Source organism: Setaria italica, chromosome III, assembly GCF_000263155.2.
Source record: "Setaria italica strain Yugu1 chromosome III, Setaria_italica_v2.0, whole genome shotgun sequence".
In the NCBI taxonomy this organism is placed as follows: domain Eukaryota; kingdom Viridiplantae; phylum Streptophyta; class Magnoliopsida; order Poales; family Poaceae; genus Setaria; species Setaria italica.
In genome coordinates, this window is record NC_028452.1 from 22,654,159 (window position 1) to 22,669,458 (window position 15,300).

The 15,300-nt window shown below is 49.8% G+C and overlaps 1 protein-coding gene across 1 annotated transcript; it reads left to right on the forward strand.

The window, feature by feature from the left end:
- Positions 1-1,220: 1,220 nt before the first annotated feature.
- LOC101764160 (annexin D4) lies at positions 1,221-3,092 on the forward strand. Its single transcript, XM_004962167.4, has 4 exons — positions 1,221-1,448; positions 1,552-1,955; positions 2,083-2,382; positions 2,513-3,092. The coding sequence occupies exons 1-4, from the start codon at positions 1,409-1,411 to the stop codon at positions 2,726-2,728; spliced, it is 960 nt and encodes a 319-aa protein (XP_004962224.1). The 5' UTR covers positions 1,221-1,408; the 3' UTR covers positions 2,729-3,092.
- The last annotated feature ends 12,208 nt before the right edge of the window (positions 3,093-15,300 follow it).

Genomic DNA, 15,300 nt, shown 5'->3' on the forward strand with positions numbered 1-15,300 from the left:
GACGTCGAGCGACATACCGGTGCTTCAGCTATGATACGCACCTAGGCTCTATGCTCGCAAGCAAGACCTCGCCCGCCGCCTCCGCCGCCTCCGCGCCCGGCCCCGCCGCCTCCACTCGCCCGCCGCCGCGGCCTCCACGCCGGCCGATGACGTTCCCGTCGAGGTCCTGCTCCCACAGCCCGGTCAAGTCCTTGCGCACCACGACGTCGTCGTCGAGGAGCATCACCCGCCCAAGCTCAGGGAAGAACTGCTCAAGCAAACACGTCAGACCATGGCAAATGTTAGCACAACGTTCATCAAATTCGAAGTACGTGGCCTTTGCCTCCTTTTGATTTTACCTCTGGGAGATGGATCTTGAGATAGTTCAGGAGCGAGAACGCCCACGCCGAGGAGGTGGCTGCCGTGCTTGCTCGATTGGAGCTGACAAGGAAGGAGTTGTGGAGGGGTAGAGGAGAGGAGATGAATGAGGGTAAAAAAGTCTTTTGGCAATCAAAGTGCTAAAGTTTAGCCTCCTATCCAAACACCCCACGGTGCTAAAATTTAGCACTCTATTTGAGAGGGCTAAATTTTAGCACAGGGCTAAACTTTAGCCCCTTCCTCCCAAACAGGGCCTACCGCAAGTTTGATGTGATGGGGAATCTTCTTTTTGTATAGTGTCAAAGTTGGGAGTTTGGAGGGAAGTAAACAAGGGGTATATGTAGCTTCATCATGTATCAAAGTTTCATCTTAGCATTACTTAGCTGAAAATGTTAGGTGAACTATTTTTCTTACATCTTTCTGGTTTAAAAACAACTTTTATAGAGGCAGCGCACCTGAATCCGTATTGAGTAGCACATCTTACAATCTCCGAATCATCCTTGTTGCTAGACAGCTGTGGAGTACCAAGCGGGATCAATACAATGTAAAATGAAGTCAGCTCTGGGCTAAAATCTTGCTAAACCCAAAGAATTCAGCATGGTGGCGATTGCAGCCTGAATGCCTGATAAACAAGAACATGAGCTATACTGGCGCTGCATTATTGCAGTCCAGTCACACGGACACCTTCCTAAGGTCTCCCCGTGTTGCACGATGCCCTTCGATCACTCCCTGAGCTGTCATCGCCCCTTTCCGTTTCAACGGGGACACGTCTAGATTAATGGTTACGCACATACGTACACATGTGTAAACTATTGGCGAACCTTTTCATAGTTAGCTGCAGAGATTATATCTAAACGAAAATACTGAATTGCCAGCATTGCCCTTGTTTAATAATTGTATTCGAAAACACACACTTTGCAGTATAAAGATCATCCGCAAGAACTCCCGAAGCAAGAGCCAGAGCAGACAGCGATCCTCTGTTCCTCACTCATCGTCTCCTCTTTCCTCTGATCTTGGCTGGTTTGGTTTGCGTCGGACAACGAACGAAGCAATGGAAGACGAAGTTCAGCAACTCACCAGGGCCTTCTCAGGTAAGCATTTGTGATCGATCATCCTGCAGAGTTATCTTTGTGTCGCCGCCGCCGTCGTTGCTTAATTAGGATTCTGTTTGATGATGAATGCCAACTAATGAAGGTCTTGGCGGTCTCGGCGTGGACGAGCCGACGATGGTGTCGGCGCTGGCGCGGTGGCGCAGGCAGCCGGAGAAGCGGTCGGGTTTCCGGAAGGGCTTCCCGGGTTTCTTCAAGAGCCACGGCGAGATCGACCGGTGCGAGGAGGAGTACATGCTGCACCTGGCCGCCGAGTTCGCGCGGTTCAAGAACCTGATGGTGCTGTGGGCGATGCACCCGTGGGAGCGCGACGCCCGGCTGGCGCACCACGTCCTCCACCAGCACCACCCGTCCGCCATCGTCGTGGAGGTCGCCTGCACCCGCTCCGCCGACGAGCTCCTCGGCGCCCGCCGCGCGTACCAGGCCCTCTTCCACCACTCCCTCGAGGAGGACGTCGCCTACCGCGCCAGGGACAAGCCCTACTGCAACGTGCGTGAGCGTCTCCGCTCCATTCGTGTAGTGAATAGTGACCGTGCCGCCGTGCTCTGCTCCGGCAGCTCCGGCGGCGACAGAGTTCTTGATGACTGATGTGAATGGATCGCAAATCTTTGTGCAGTTGCTGGTGGGGCTGGTGAGCGCGTACAGGTACGAGGGGCCGCGGGTGAACGAGGAGGTGGCGCGCGCGGAGGCCAAGGCACTGGGCGCGGCGGTGAAGAGCGCCGGCGGGAAGCTGGCGGAGAACGACGAGGTGGTGAGGATCCTGACCACCAGAAGCAAGCCCCACCTCGTGGAGACGTTCAAGTACTACAAGGAGATGCACGGCAGACGCATCGAGGAGGATCTCGCCCACGGCAACGAGGAGACCCTGCTGGAGACCGTGCTGTGCCTCGCCGCGCCGGCCAAGTACTTCAGCCAGGTATATATGTCACAACTAACAACCCAAAAGCTTAAGCTGATGACGCGTGGTGGTCGTCGGAGATCGGCAGGAAGATCAGAGCTTGGGCATGGAGTAATAATCGATCTGTGCGTTGCGTGCATATGAGCAGGTGATGGAGGGGGCGCTGAGGGACGGGGCCGACCACCACGGGAAGGAGGCGCTGACGAGGGTGGCGGTGACGAGGTCGGACCACGACATGGACGAGATCAGGGCCGCCTACCAGGAGCAGTTCGGGGCCAAGCTGGAGGACGCCATCGCGGCCAAGGCGCACGGCCACTACAGGGACGCGCTGCTCTCGCTGGTGGGAGCGCACCACCAGCAGTGAACGACGTCCGTGTGAGTGCTGGCTTCTGGTGATGGTGACGAGCTCGATCGATCGATCGAGTGGCTGGTTTCTTTCTTCTCTTCGATCGTCTCTGCCCGTGTTCGTCCGTCTGTCGTCGTGGTTTCTGTCTGTGTGTCGTGTACGTGCCAACGTTGGGGTCTGCTGCCGATCGAGCGGGACTGTTAACATTTTTCTGCTGAGTTTGTGTGTGTGTGGATGGTGAAGAGGTCAAATAAGATTCGCAATCGTTTATTTTCTTCATCACGATGTAGTTGTATCTCACCCTCGAGAACCCATTTCTGTGCTGTTGCTCAGATGCAACCAAGACTTTGATTCTGGTTATGTTAGCTCTGGATTTTGATTATGTTGCGCTCCCGGCTGTTCATACTTGTGGTGGTACCAATGTTTGGGATGTCTCATGTCCAGCCTTGGGGAGCAATTCCCTCACTGTTAAGGTCGCTGCCTGTAATCAACCCACGCAGCAATGGTGGCTCACCACCGTGTATGGCCCGCAGGAGGACATTGACAAGGTCGCCTTTCTTCAAGAGCTACGCGCCCTTCGCGGAACACTAACAGGCCCTTGGGTACTTACGGCTGATAAAAATAATGGTCGCCTATCTAGACGTATGATGGGTCGCTTCAGAAGATTTCTCAATGATCTTGAGCTACTAGAGCTCCACTTACATGGTCGCCTCTTCACTTGGAGTAACGAACGAACACACCCCACTCTGGAGCGCATTGATAGGATGTCTGTATCACCTTACTGGGAGCTTCTTTTCCCTAGAAGCTCCCTGCACGCGCTCTCAACGCGGTGCTCCGATCATGCCCCGCTTCTCCTTCAGTTTGAGGATGGCTTCCACCCCAAGCGTCGCTTTCGCTTTGAGGCCTTCTGGTCAAAGTTTGATGGGTTCTTGGAGACGGTCGAGTTCGCTTGGAATGGCCCACGCCCAGGCGTGGATCCGCTACAAACCATTGACCATCTACTCCAAGGGGCTTAAAAGGTGGAGTGCTAAAGTTGTTGGTAGCATCCGCACACAGATGCAGGTTGCAAAGGAAGTGATATTCCGGCTGGAGGCTGCGCAAGACTTGAGGTCGCTATCACAAGTAGAACAATCTCTTAGACGCTTTCTCAAGATCAGATTTCTTGACCTCACCTCCCTTGAGCGTACCATTGCTCGATAGAAATCTAGTATGAGATGGCTTCATGAAGGCAATGCTAACACTAGATTCTTCCACCTCCACACTAACCATCGGCGTCTCAAGAACCACATCACATCGTTAGAGGTCGATGGGATTGTTCTAGTCTAGGAAGAGGACAAGGCTGCGGCGGCATTTGACTATTTCGACGCGATTTTGGGGACCGGCCATAACAGAGGATGCGTCCTTGACTTCCAGGCCCTAGGCCTCCCGCAGCTGGACCTCTCAGACATGGGTTGGCCCTTCATTGAGACTGAGATCTGGGAGGTGATTAAAGACCTACCCCTTGATAGGGCGCCCGGCCCTGATGGGTTCACATGTCGTTTCTACAGGTCATGTTGGTCCATCATTAGAGGGGATGTGATTAGGGCTTTCGATGCCCTATCCTCGATGGATTGCCGGAGCTTCCACCACCTAAATGATGGGCTCCTAACCCTGATCCCAAACAAGATTGACCCCTCCACTCTGGGGACTACCGAGCCATCAGCCTAATCCATAGCTTCGGGAAAATCTTCTTCAAAGCTCTAGCTAACCGCTTTGCAACACGTCTTCATGAGCTCATCTCACCTAACCAGAGTACTTTCATCAAAGGTCGCCAAATTCATGATAACTTCTTATATGTTCTTGGGACGGTGAAAGCTCTAGCCAGAAGAAAGCTTCCAAGGATAATGTTTAAGATCGACCTTGCTAAAGCTTTTGACTCAGTTAATTGGATCTTCCTCCTGGGCGTCTTAATCTACAGTCGGGTGCCCACACACATGGACCAACTGGATCTCGACTGTCCTTGCCACGGAAAGTACAAAAATCCTCATGAATGGGTCCCGGGGAGAAGAATCTGCCATGGTCGTGGTCTGAGGCAAGGGGACCCACTTTCACCGATGCTCTTTGTTCTGGTCATGGAGTGTTTCCAAGCTTTGATCAACACGGCTGACAATAGGGGTCTCTTACAGCATCTTGGTCGTGATACCATCAAATATCGTGCTTCCATGTATGCTGATGATGTGGTCTCCTGTAACACCCCAGGTGTTAATTCCGTACATTAACCCTCGATCATGGCATAGTCACATTTATCATGGTAGATTATAATGCATTCTTCTTCATGTGATAATAAAATGTGGTTCTTTAAGCTCATGGAAATAGTTTTTGAAATGAATTTGTTTTAATATAAAAAGTTATAGTGTTGGTCGTGCTTTAAAACTTAGGATAGAGCCAAGTTCACAATTTGAATAAGAAACAATTTAACTTTAAGTTAAGATTATTACTAGTGCTTTAGCACTTAAGCTGAAATTTCTGTCTGAAAACTAGCACTGTATATATCAAGTTTGCCAAAATTCAGAGCTATTTATCTTTCAGATGAAATATCCTTTGAGCTCACAACCTTTATGAAACCTGTAGTCTGATGTACCAGCTCCAATCTTTAGTAAGGCCTTGTTTGTTTCAGCCGGATTGGAGTGGTTCCACTTGTGTCACTCAATCCGGCCAGGATTTAATCCTGCCAATTCACTCAAACCGAACAGGCACAGATGGAATCAATCCGCCCAGGATGCACGCCGCGCGTCGCCCATCCGCCGCCAGCGAGCATCGTTGCGCCGACAAACGCGCCGCACGGCCTCCTTGCAGTCAACCCACTAGGATGGCTCGTCGTACCGTGCCCACGCTCTACCCATGCCGCTAGCATCACATCGCCACTGCTCGCCCATCCTCAACACTGCTCATGCTATCCTCGACCACTGCTCGGCCTTGCATGAATGCCAACACCTCGGCCTTATCCTCTCCTAGAATCCCAGTCCGCTAGTCTCGCTTTCTCCCTCCCCCCTCTCTCTCTCTCTTTCTCTTCCTTTCTTCTTCTTGCTCTAGATGTGCACGAATCGTGCCAAGCTGTGCAGCTGCAACGGCCAAATTCATCCGCTCCACCCCACCAGAACCAAATCGCCTCCATGCGAAACTCCACCACCTCCTAGACTCCACCCTCCACCACTCCTTGCCGAGCTTCGGCCACTTCTCCACTGGGAATTTCAAATCTCGTAGCCTCCATTCCCACTGCTGCTCCAAGCTCCACCCGTATGCCGACGACCACTCTCCAGCCATCATCATCGACAACCAATCGAAAAAATCAAGCCGTGGTGAGCCCCTAGTGCTACAGCGCTTGTCACCTCCCTCTCTCCACCGCCATGGCTGCCATGTGGCGCGCCGCCCGTCCGCCTAAGCCACCGCTCGCCGTCGGCCATGTTCCAGCTGGCATTAAGCAGGGGTAAGTGGGTTTACAAGTACGCCTAGCGTGCTAGTCGCGTTGGTGCCATGCTCGCTCGGCCGGTGAAGCTCGCCCGGCCCGCGCGGAGCTCGCACCGTGCTCGCCTGGCCGGTGGAGCTCATCCCGTGTAGATTTGAGGCCGGTGGAGCTCGGCTGACCTTCCACGACTCGCCTCGTGCGCCACCAGCTCCTCGCGTCGTGGTCAGGAACTGATCCAGAGGGGAGGAGATGGGGCTTCAAACTGGGCCGTGAAGGGTGGGGGAAAGCCAAGTTGGGCCTGTTTTCCTTCCGGGCCAAGCCTAACCGAACAGTGATTCCGTTGCAGACCTGGCTTGAAAATGGGCCGCTCCAATCCGCCCGGAATGGGTCTCATTCCGGGCCATTCCGAGAAAACCGAACGGGCTCTAAGGGTTCACGATCGGCTGTAGTTTGAATTTTGGCAAAACCTAGCAAGTTTGGGGCTGAATTTTTGATGCACGACTGAGCCTTGGCGTGCTTGCTGCCATGAACTACTTGCCTGCTAGTGATGCACGACGCGCAGCAACCAGCAATCACTGGGAAGCCGCGATGCTGCCACACGCCAACGACCGCACCTACACGGCCCCCTCGCAGTCAACCCGTGGGATGACTCGTCGTACCATGCCCATGCCGCAGACATCCCTCTCTGTACCGCACCATGCCGCTGATGATCACACCAGCGCTGCCTCACCTGTGCTCACCATTGCTCGAGCTCGTCCTCCACCGTCCCCTCACCACTAGTCGAGCTCGTCCTCGCGTGTCCTTGCCACTGCTTGTCAAAGCATAGCCACCCGCTCGCCTCAGCCCTATCCTCCCCTGGTTGTCCAGCTTCATCTCCCTCTCCCTCCCATTCTCCTTTCTTCTTCCTCCTCCGCCCAGACCAAAGATAGAAGCGAACCGAGTAAGCAGAGCTCTCACCCACGGGCCAAGTCCACCGCCCCTACTCTGCCATTTCCAAATTACCACCGCTCGAACCTACCTCACCTTCATAGCTCTCTCCTCGACCACTCCCTGCCCGCCACCATGAACCATAGCGCCGGGGATTGAGAATCTCGCGCCCGCCATTGCCGCCACCCGCCCAAGCTCCATCCCTCCACTGAGCTCCACCTTCCCGGCCTTCTCCGGTCCAACCAACTGCAAAAACTAAAACACGGTGAGCTCCTGGTTCTTTAGCCATCGCTTCCGAGCCTCACCCGCCGCTGTCTCCGCTGGTACAGCACGCCGCCTGTGCGTCCATGCTGCCACTCACCGCTGGCCATGCTCTGGCTGGTGTCCAGCAAGGTCAAGTGGGGGTATGGGTGCGCCCCAGCGTGCTGGTCGTGCTGGCACCGCTCCCCTCATTGGCCCCGTCGCTGCTGGCGAGAAATCACCAATCAAGGCCAGCAAGACCGGCCATGACTTGGCCTAGGTCAGGTTGACCTCGGGCCCTACCCATCTCTCTGTTAGGATGAAGGTTAGAATGAATCTCGATGGAAATAGATTGAGCCGGGTTTTAGATTTAGCTAATGTTAAAAATACAAACTAAATTTCGTTGGTTTTCTTATGCTCATTTCTATCTAGGAAAAATACTTGTTCTTGTGAAATATATATTTTTGTTGCTGATTAAAATGCATGTTGTTTAATCTCCTTTAATTGGAATAAATAGTTCTAGTGCTCATAAAATTCTGATAAATACACAATAATATATTCCTATATTGAAAGTATTATGTGAAGTTTTAAGAACCAAATTGCTTATATAACTTTAGATATAATTCATTCTTCATATCTACAATTTTACAATGTTGGATTTTTAGTAAATTCTATGGTAGTCCAATAATCATAAAACTTTTACAGTTATCTGTATATAAGTAAAATAAACTCCTATAAATAGTTCATGACCAGATAATAGAGGATGCTGCTAGAACAATTAGTCTTGCTATAAACTAGTTTAATCTATTGAAAATACTTGCTGTTGAAATTGGGAGCTAATAAATTATTTTTACGCTCTTTATCAGTAGCATGTTCATCCTGAAAAGTTTGCTAGCGAATCTTGATGGTTGCTTGTATATGTCATTTATTTGGCCTCTAGTATGTTATTGCTATAGTTTCACTCATAAGCATGTTTTACCTAGAACTTGCAGCCATCATGGCATGCTAATCACTTGTTTAGGACTGGTATTCAATTTATGCCATGCTGCAACCAAAGTTACTGAAATTTTACTGGCTTAGTTTGATAACTGTATGTGTCACATGAAAACTCTAGTTAGTTCTTTTAACACCAACCATGTTTCTTTGTGTAGGTAAGGTTATACTTTTATGCTCTTCTTTTGGTCTTTAAATGTTGTGCGATTGAGTTGATGCATAAACTTGAAGTTGCGTTTTCATGTTTACAATGAATTCACTTTTGCATTGCATCATAGCATACATGTAGATTCTGTAGTTGAGGATGTGGTGTACCAGATCATGGGTGAACAAGGAGAAAGGATCAATAGCAGCAGCCCAAAGACCTAGCCTAAGGTCGGAAGGGCCCAAGGCCTACTTGACACTAACTCTACTGCTTGGGAGGCAAGCCTCGAAGCATAACCCTTACTTTTAAAACTAGACAATGTCCTTATTTATGTATTTATAAATGAAGTTTCTAGGCATTGATTGAAACCTTAGATGCATGATCCCTAGGTTCCCTTAGTTAATCTACTAGTATGTGTAGGTCGTTAGTACTGCCATGCTTAATTAGGATTCGGTAGAAGTCAGGTGATTTCCTGTCACTCGCGAGATATAGGACCTTTGATACTTATGGCAAAGTTACTTGAGCATGAATCGCTGAGGAAAGAGAAACGGAGATCGGACGGACATGAGTTTGGTTAAGGATATGAAATGGATGGAAAGTAAGCCTTTGCCTGTGTCGATTAAGGCCCATTCTTTGTTGGCCCTGTTGATCGAGTTTGAACTGTACTATCCACATGCTGGAAGTAGGGGTATTGAAACCGGTAAAACCTAGTACCATATTGTGCGATAGTAGATTGAGTTGGTCTTGTTTCCTATTTGTGTGCTAGTTAGTAACTTATGTCTAGTCCGGGGAGGTACCGGTGGGGATTAGCCCTCGAGGGTCGTAGGACTTCTCAAATGCTATCATTTTATAAGGGAACTGTTTGCCATATGTGGCTTGACAGGGCATGCATATGTCATGTGTATAGGTCCACCTTGCAAGGTTATAAAATCGAATCGATTCGCCGCCGCTCTCAGTTAAGAGAACCTTGATCACTGAGTCACATTGTAGTAAGAAGTGGAAGGAAAGGAAATGTGAAGGTTGATGTTGTTGTGATCTAATCCATTGTTTTTCTACTCAAAAGTTATGAATATCTTGCTCACTTAGAATGGTTAAGTTCAACTTTAAATTGGATGCTAAAACTTGAAACTAAGGATCCACTCTTAGTTGCTTTTTGGCAAAATAAACCCCTCAGCCAAAAGCCTTGCATACTAGGAGTTGGCTAAGTATATACTATAGTCGGGTAAGTCTTGCGGAGTATTAGTATACTAAGGGTTATTGTTGTGACCCCTTTTTCAGGAGGTGTCGCTTCTCCGTGATGTCATATCGGTGGGCTCGATGTGATGTCTTTTCTCGGTGTCGCTTGCGCTTGTGTAAGTAGGCGATCAGCTTTTATTTTTAAAACTTTACTTCCATTGTACCTTTAAAATCTACGTATTATTTATGTATTTGAACTCTTTTTTGTAAACTTCCGCATCACCTTTTGTGTTGTATCCTTAATTTTGTGTAAACTCTGCCATGTTTGTACTATTTGCGCTCACCTTCATGTGATACTTGTGGTGTATTATTTCGATCGAGATATTCAGTGGTTGCATCAGGCTTGACTCGACAGACTGCTAGATTACACCGTTCTAAGTGCGTATTGACCGGATTAACCATTAAGAGGATGGTTAGTGCACTAAAGTCGGTTTAATTTGAGCACTTCTGCCATATCACCTTTTTCTCACCAGTCGCCTAGGATATGGTCCTCATCAGAGAGATCCTATCCCTTTTTGAGAAAGTCACAGGGTTGACAGCAAACTATGCCAAGAGCCAAGGTTTCCCTATTCATTGCACATGTTATCATATTTTCTCGGTCCGTGACACGTTGCGATGCAAGATCGCAGACTTCCCTTGCACTTCTCTTGTTGTGTCGCTCTCAATCTGCAAACTTCCCAAAGCGGCAGTACAACTACTGGTCAACAAGGTCGCTAGGCGGCTCCCTCCTTGGAAGGGAAGATTACTCAACAGAAACGATCATCTAATCCTAGCCAAATCCACCCTGGCTGCTATCCCTGTCCACATCTCCATGGCCATCTCGGTGGCGCCTTGGGCAACTAAAGCCATCAAGACTCTAATCAGGGGCTTCTTGTGGTGTGGTTCTGAAGTCGCTTCGGGTGACCGTTGTGCGGTCGCTTGGATAAATGTTTCCTGCCCCACTAACCTAGGGGCCTGGACATCCCAAATCTACACATCATGGGACTGGCCCTGAGATTGCGTTGGTTATGGCTTGCACGTACTGATACAACAATAACTTGGCTAGGCTTCAAATTCTCACGCGGTTTCTCCACCAAAGCTTTCTTTGATGCTTCTGTCTCGATCAAGGTGGGGAACGGAGAACGTGCCCTGTTTTGGGAGGATAACTGGAGTGATGGGTGTTCCATAAAGATTCTTGCCCCCAAACCTCTAGGCGACTGTTTCGGCGCGTATGAGAAATTCGAGGACGCTGCGTGACGGTCTTATAGGCAGGCGCCGGATACGAGACATCACTCATGCATGTACAGTTCAGGTCAGGGTCCAATTTCTTTGAATTTGGGACCGGCTTCGCGATTGGTTGCTGCGCCAGGATCAAGACAGATTCGTCTGGAAATGGTTGAGCTCGGGGGAGTTCTCATCTGCATCCACCTACTGTTCCCTCTTTTTGGGACGCATGCATATGCTAGGCGCCAGACAACAGGTTCCAGGAAAATGTCGTTTCTTTGGGTGGCTGATGTTGCATAGTCGTTGCTGGACTTCTGTTGACGCCAGATTTCGTCACTAGTAAAATCGGCGCCAAGAAGAGAGGGAATCGAAGAAGCACAGTTGGGAATCGGTCGAATGGTGCTACAGTGCGAGATCGGCCGATGACTTCGGTCTCGCTTCGAGTCGAATGTGCCGGGGTCCCAATCGGTTGCCTTTTGCCGATAAGGAATCGGCTGATTAGGAGGTTGGGTTAATTAGGCCTGTATGGGCTTGGAAAGAGATAAAAGGATAAGGGGGAAATCAGCCCATGAAGCGTATGATAACCAACCTAGCACGAATCGTGCTTGTAAATATTCGTTTTCTGTTTGAATTGGGGATAGAATTCTAGTCGGTTAAGAAGTCACCTGTACGGGGCTATAAATAGCTACCTTTGTAAATCTGTAATCATCAACAAATCAATACAACATACTACTTTTTCCTCGTACTTACTTTCAAGCAGACGACTTCGCCAACACTTTTCTCCTTTTCACGAGTTTGTACGGGTTGGCAGGGCTGCATCAGCTTGATCTCCGGCCGATTCTGTAAGTTCCGCTTATCGAGTAATATCTAAGCTTTAACTTCGGGCGTATCGCTGTTGTTTTGTTTAGATTTATTCACTAGTTATCGATATTTCCTAGAAATCATAGGTTTTACCTGTCTTTCTAGTTTTATCACCAATTATCCAGCTAGGAATCGGTAGTTTTGGCTTCCTTCACGTTCTGCTATTTAAATTCATCTATTGCCGATTAGATCTGTTCCTAGTGTTGTTATCATAGCGTTGTGTCGATTACTCTAGTAATTTCCTGTCTACAAGGCTACAGTGATCGGCTGCCTTATAGCCGATTTCTTTATTACTGCAAATCGGCCGATTCGCTGATAAGCTCTCTCGAGATCGGAAATTTAGCCGATTGTGATTTTTGGACTTGACACGTATTCTTCCTTGCCAATCAACAGGTCAGATTGGCTGGCACGCCGCGCGAACCGCACCAGGGCATTCACCCGAACAGGAGTTAAGCAGATTCTCCCGGGTCGTGTGTCGAACGCTGGGATTCGGTTGACCGATTTCTAGCGCCAACACACTTTTGGCACGCCCGGTGGGACAAATACAACCGCCATTATGTCGAAAGCTGTTGAAGTCTCCGAAGATAACATCATCGAGGTGACGGAAGCAGATCTGAAGGACGATCAGAAGGAAGAACTGGACAAGTATACGGCACAGTTCCGGAAAGCTTGCCTACAGTCTTTCAGTCGCTCCAGAAGCGGGGAGACTATCAAGAAGACTCCGTTCCCTGCTCCCCGCCAAATCACGATCTCTAAGGAGTCGGACAAAATGGCCAATATGATTCAACAGTCCATTTATCACGCCTTCGTTGATCAGTCCCCGGTACTTTCAAACATGGTGCACAACGCCGTTGTCAACTCCTTCGCTGGTGGGATACCTCAAGGATACAGGGGGCCGGCATATTTCCAGCCGATTCCACCAAACCAGAATTATTCGAATTCGGTTTCACAGCCGATCCAATTTTCTGTCGGGGGTTCGGGTGCTTCCTCATCATCAGCTCCTATGGGGTACAACTCCATCCAACTGTCTTCTGCACCATTCCCTCCGGTTATCCCAGCACCTTGGGGGGCACCATCAGCATCGGCCGGTCAGAATCAATCGGCCAGTCAAGGAAGCCCTCCATTCCAGGCATCTTTCCAGGCGGCCACTCGGCCGACCGTACCGCCATACCAGCCTGTCACTCCGGAGGTCAACAGGACAGCAGAGCTCATGCTGTATGATGAAACGAGTGGCTCATTCAAACAGCCGATGTTCAATACGCAACCGGCTTTCAATCAGATGCCACCTGCTTTCACTCAGCCTCAGATTATTCCGCCTCCGGTTTACCAGCACGTGCCAATACCTCAGCCAACGGTTCATCAGCCACAGCCAGATTGGTCGGCACGTATTGCGGAGGTGATGCAAGAACAATTCGGCTTAAAGCCGAAAGTACAAACTTACACCTACAGAACACCATACCCGTCTACATATGACCTATTGCCGTTTCCCCATCGGTATAAAGTTCCTGACTTCACTAAGTTTTCGGGGATGGATGATACTTCGACCGTAGAGTACGTGAACAGATTCATCATCCAATGCGGGGAGGCAGCTACGCAGGATGCCCTACGGGTACGGTTGTTCTCTTCATCTTTGTCTGGTTCGGCCTTTCAATGGTTCATGACATTGCCGCCAAACTCGATTATCACATGGGCCGATTTAGAAAGACAGTTCCACAAATACTTCTACGCCGGGGTGCATGAGATGAAACTGTCCGATTTGACCAGCCTCAGGCAACGAAGTGACGAGCCGATATCCTCGTATGTACAGAGGTTTCGGGAAATCAGGAACAAGTGCTATTCCCTGGCTCTAAACGACGCGCAGTTGGCCGATATAGCTTTTCAAGGCCTTCTGCCCCACATCAAAGAAAAATACGCCTCACAGGAGTTCGAGAGTTTGAGCCAGATTGTCCACTGAATGTCTGGACAGGAGGTACGTTTCTTCGATCCACGGAGGAATTTCCAGGAAAAAGTGGCGTTCCTGGAAGAGTTAGAGGACGAGGAAGACGTTGAAGTCGGACTTGCGGAGTGGATCAAAGGAAAAAAGCCGATATCGTGCCCATTCGGCAAAAAGGAGCCGGAGGTGTTCGGTTTTGACACGACAAAGGCCGATAAAATATTCGACCTTCTCCTCCAGGAAGGACAGATTAAACTCTCGCCGTACCATACAATACCTTGTGCCGAACAGTTAAAAAAGATGAAATACTGCAAGTGGCACAATGCCACCTCCCATGATACTAATGAGTGCAAAATATTCCCTCAGCAGATACAGTCGGCCATTGAGCAGGGCAGACTTAAATTTGAAGTGCCGACAAAATCGGCCAAGCCAATGAAAATCGACCAGCACCCCTTCCCCACCAACATGGTTGATACGAGAAAGAATTCACTCCAAACAAAAGTGCTGACGTCCGAATCGGCTAAAAAGAGTGGCGCCGTCAACCCCAGAAATCAAGCTACGCCTGAAGATGTCAAGGGGAAGCGGCGGATGGAGGATGACGATGGCGAATCAGAGGAGCCACGCATTACTTCCCAGTTCCTGCTCCAGAAGTACCAACGTCAGCATGAATGCTCAAGGTCCCGGGAAGAAGTAATGCGACGGCACGAAGATCACTGGAGGTGCCCGTTCTTCATCCACTGTTGGGAAAACAACCTCAGGCTACCTTCGGCCGATAATTGCCCAGAATGCAACGGTCCATATCGTGGCAATCGGCCGTTCAACAGGTCTCGCTCCAGAGACGGAAGGCCAGAACCGATCAGCAGGAATTGGCGCAACCTAGATGACCAGCGCCCTCCCATACGTGATCGGCTGGGGGGCAGAAGTGACCGATATGAGCGGTCGGAAGACAGACGCCATGACAGGCAGGGGGGCAAGACTGATCGGCATGACCGGTCAGAAAACAAGGCCAACGTTCACAGCCGGATCGAAGAGATGGCCGATGCTCGGGTGACAGACGAAAACCCGTTAGGACACGAACCGGAGTGGGAACGCGCCAAGTCAGGGGGCAGACCAATAAACCCCAGGACATACCTAAAACGGCCTTCAGATGCCCAGGCCACCTTGGTTTGTTCGAGTGGGTGGTGATGACTTTTGTCTTGAAGAACGCTGGCGCTACGTATCAGAGAGCCATGAATTACATATTTCACAAGCTCATTGGCATTCTGGTGGAGATCTACATCGATGACGTCGTAGTCAAGTCCAAAGGACATGAAGAGCATCTGGCCGATTTACGAAAAGTGCTAGAGTGCACCAAGAAACACGGGCTTAAGATGAACCCCAATAAATGTGCTTTCGGCGTATCCGCCGGACAGTTCTTAGGATTCATGGTGCACGAACGAGGGATTGAAATCAATCGGAAGACCATAGCGGCCATCAATAAAGTCGTGGCCCCGCAGAACAAAACCGAATTGCAGTCTTTAATCGGCAAGGTGAATTTCATCAGAAGATTCATATCTAATCTATCTGGGCGGATTCAGGCGTTCACGCCACTGTTGAAGTTAAAGCCT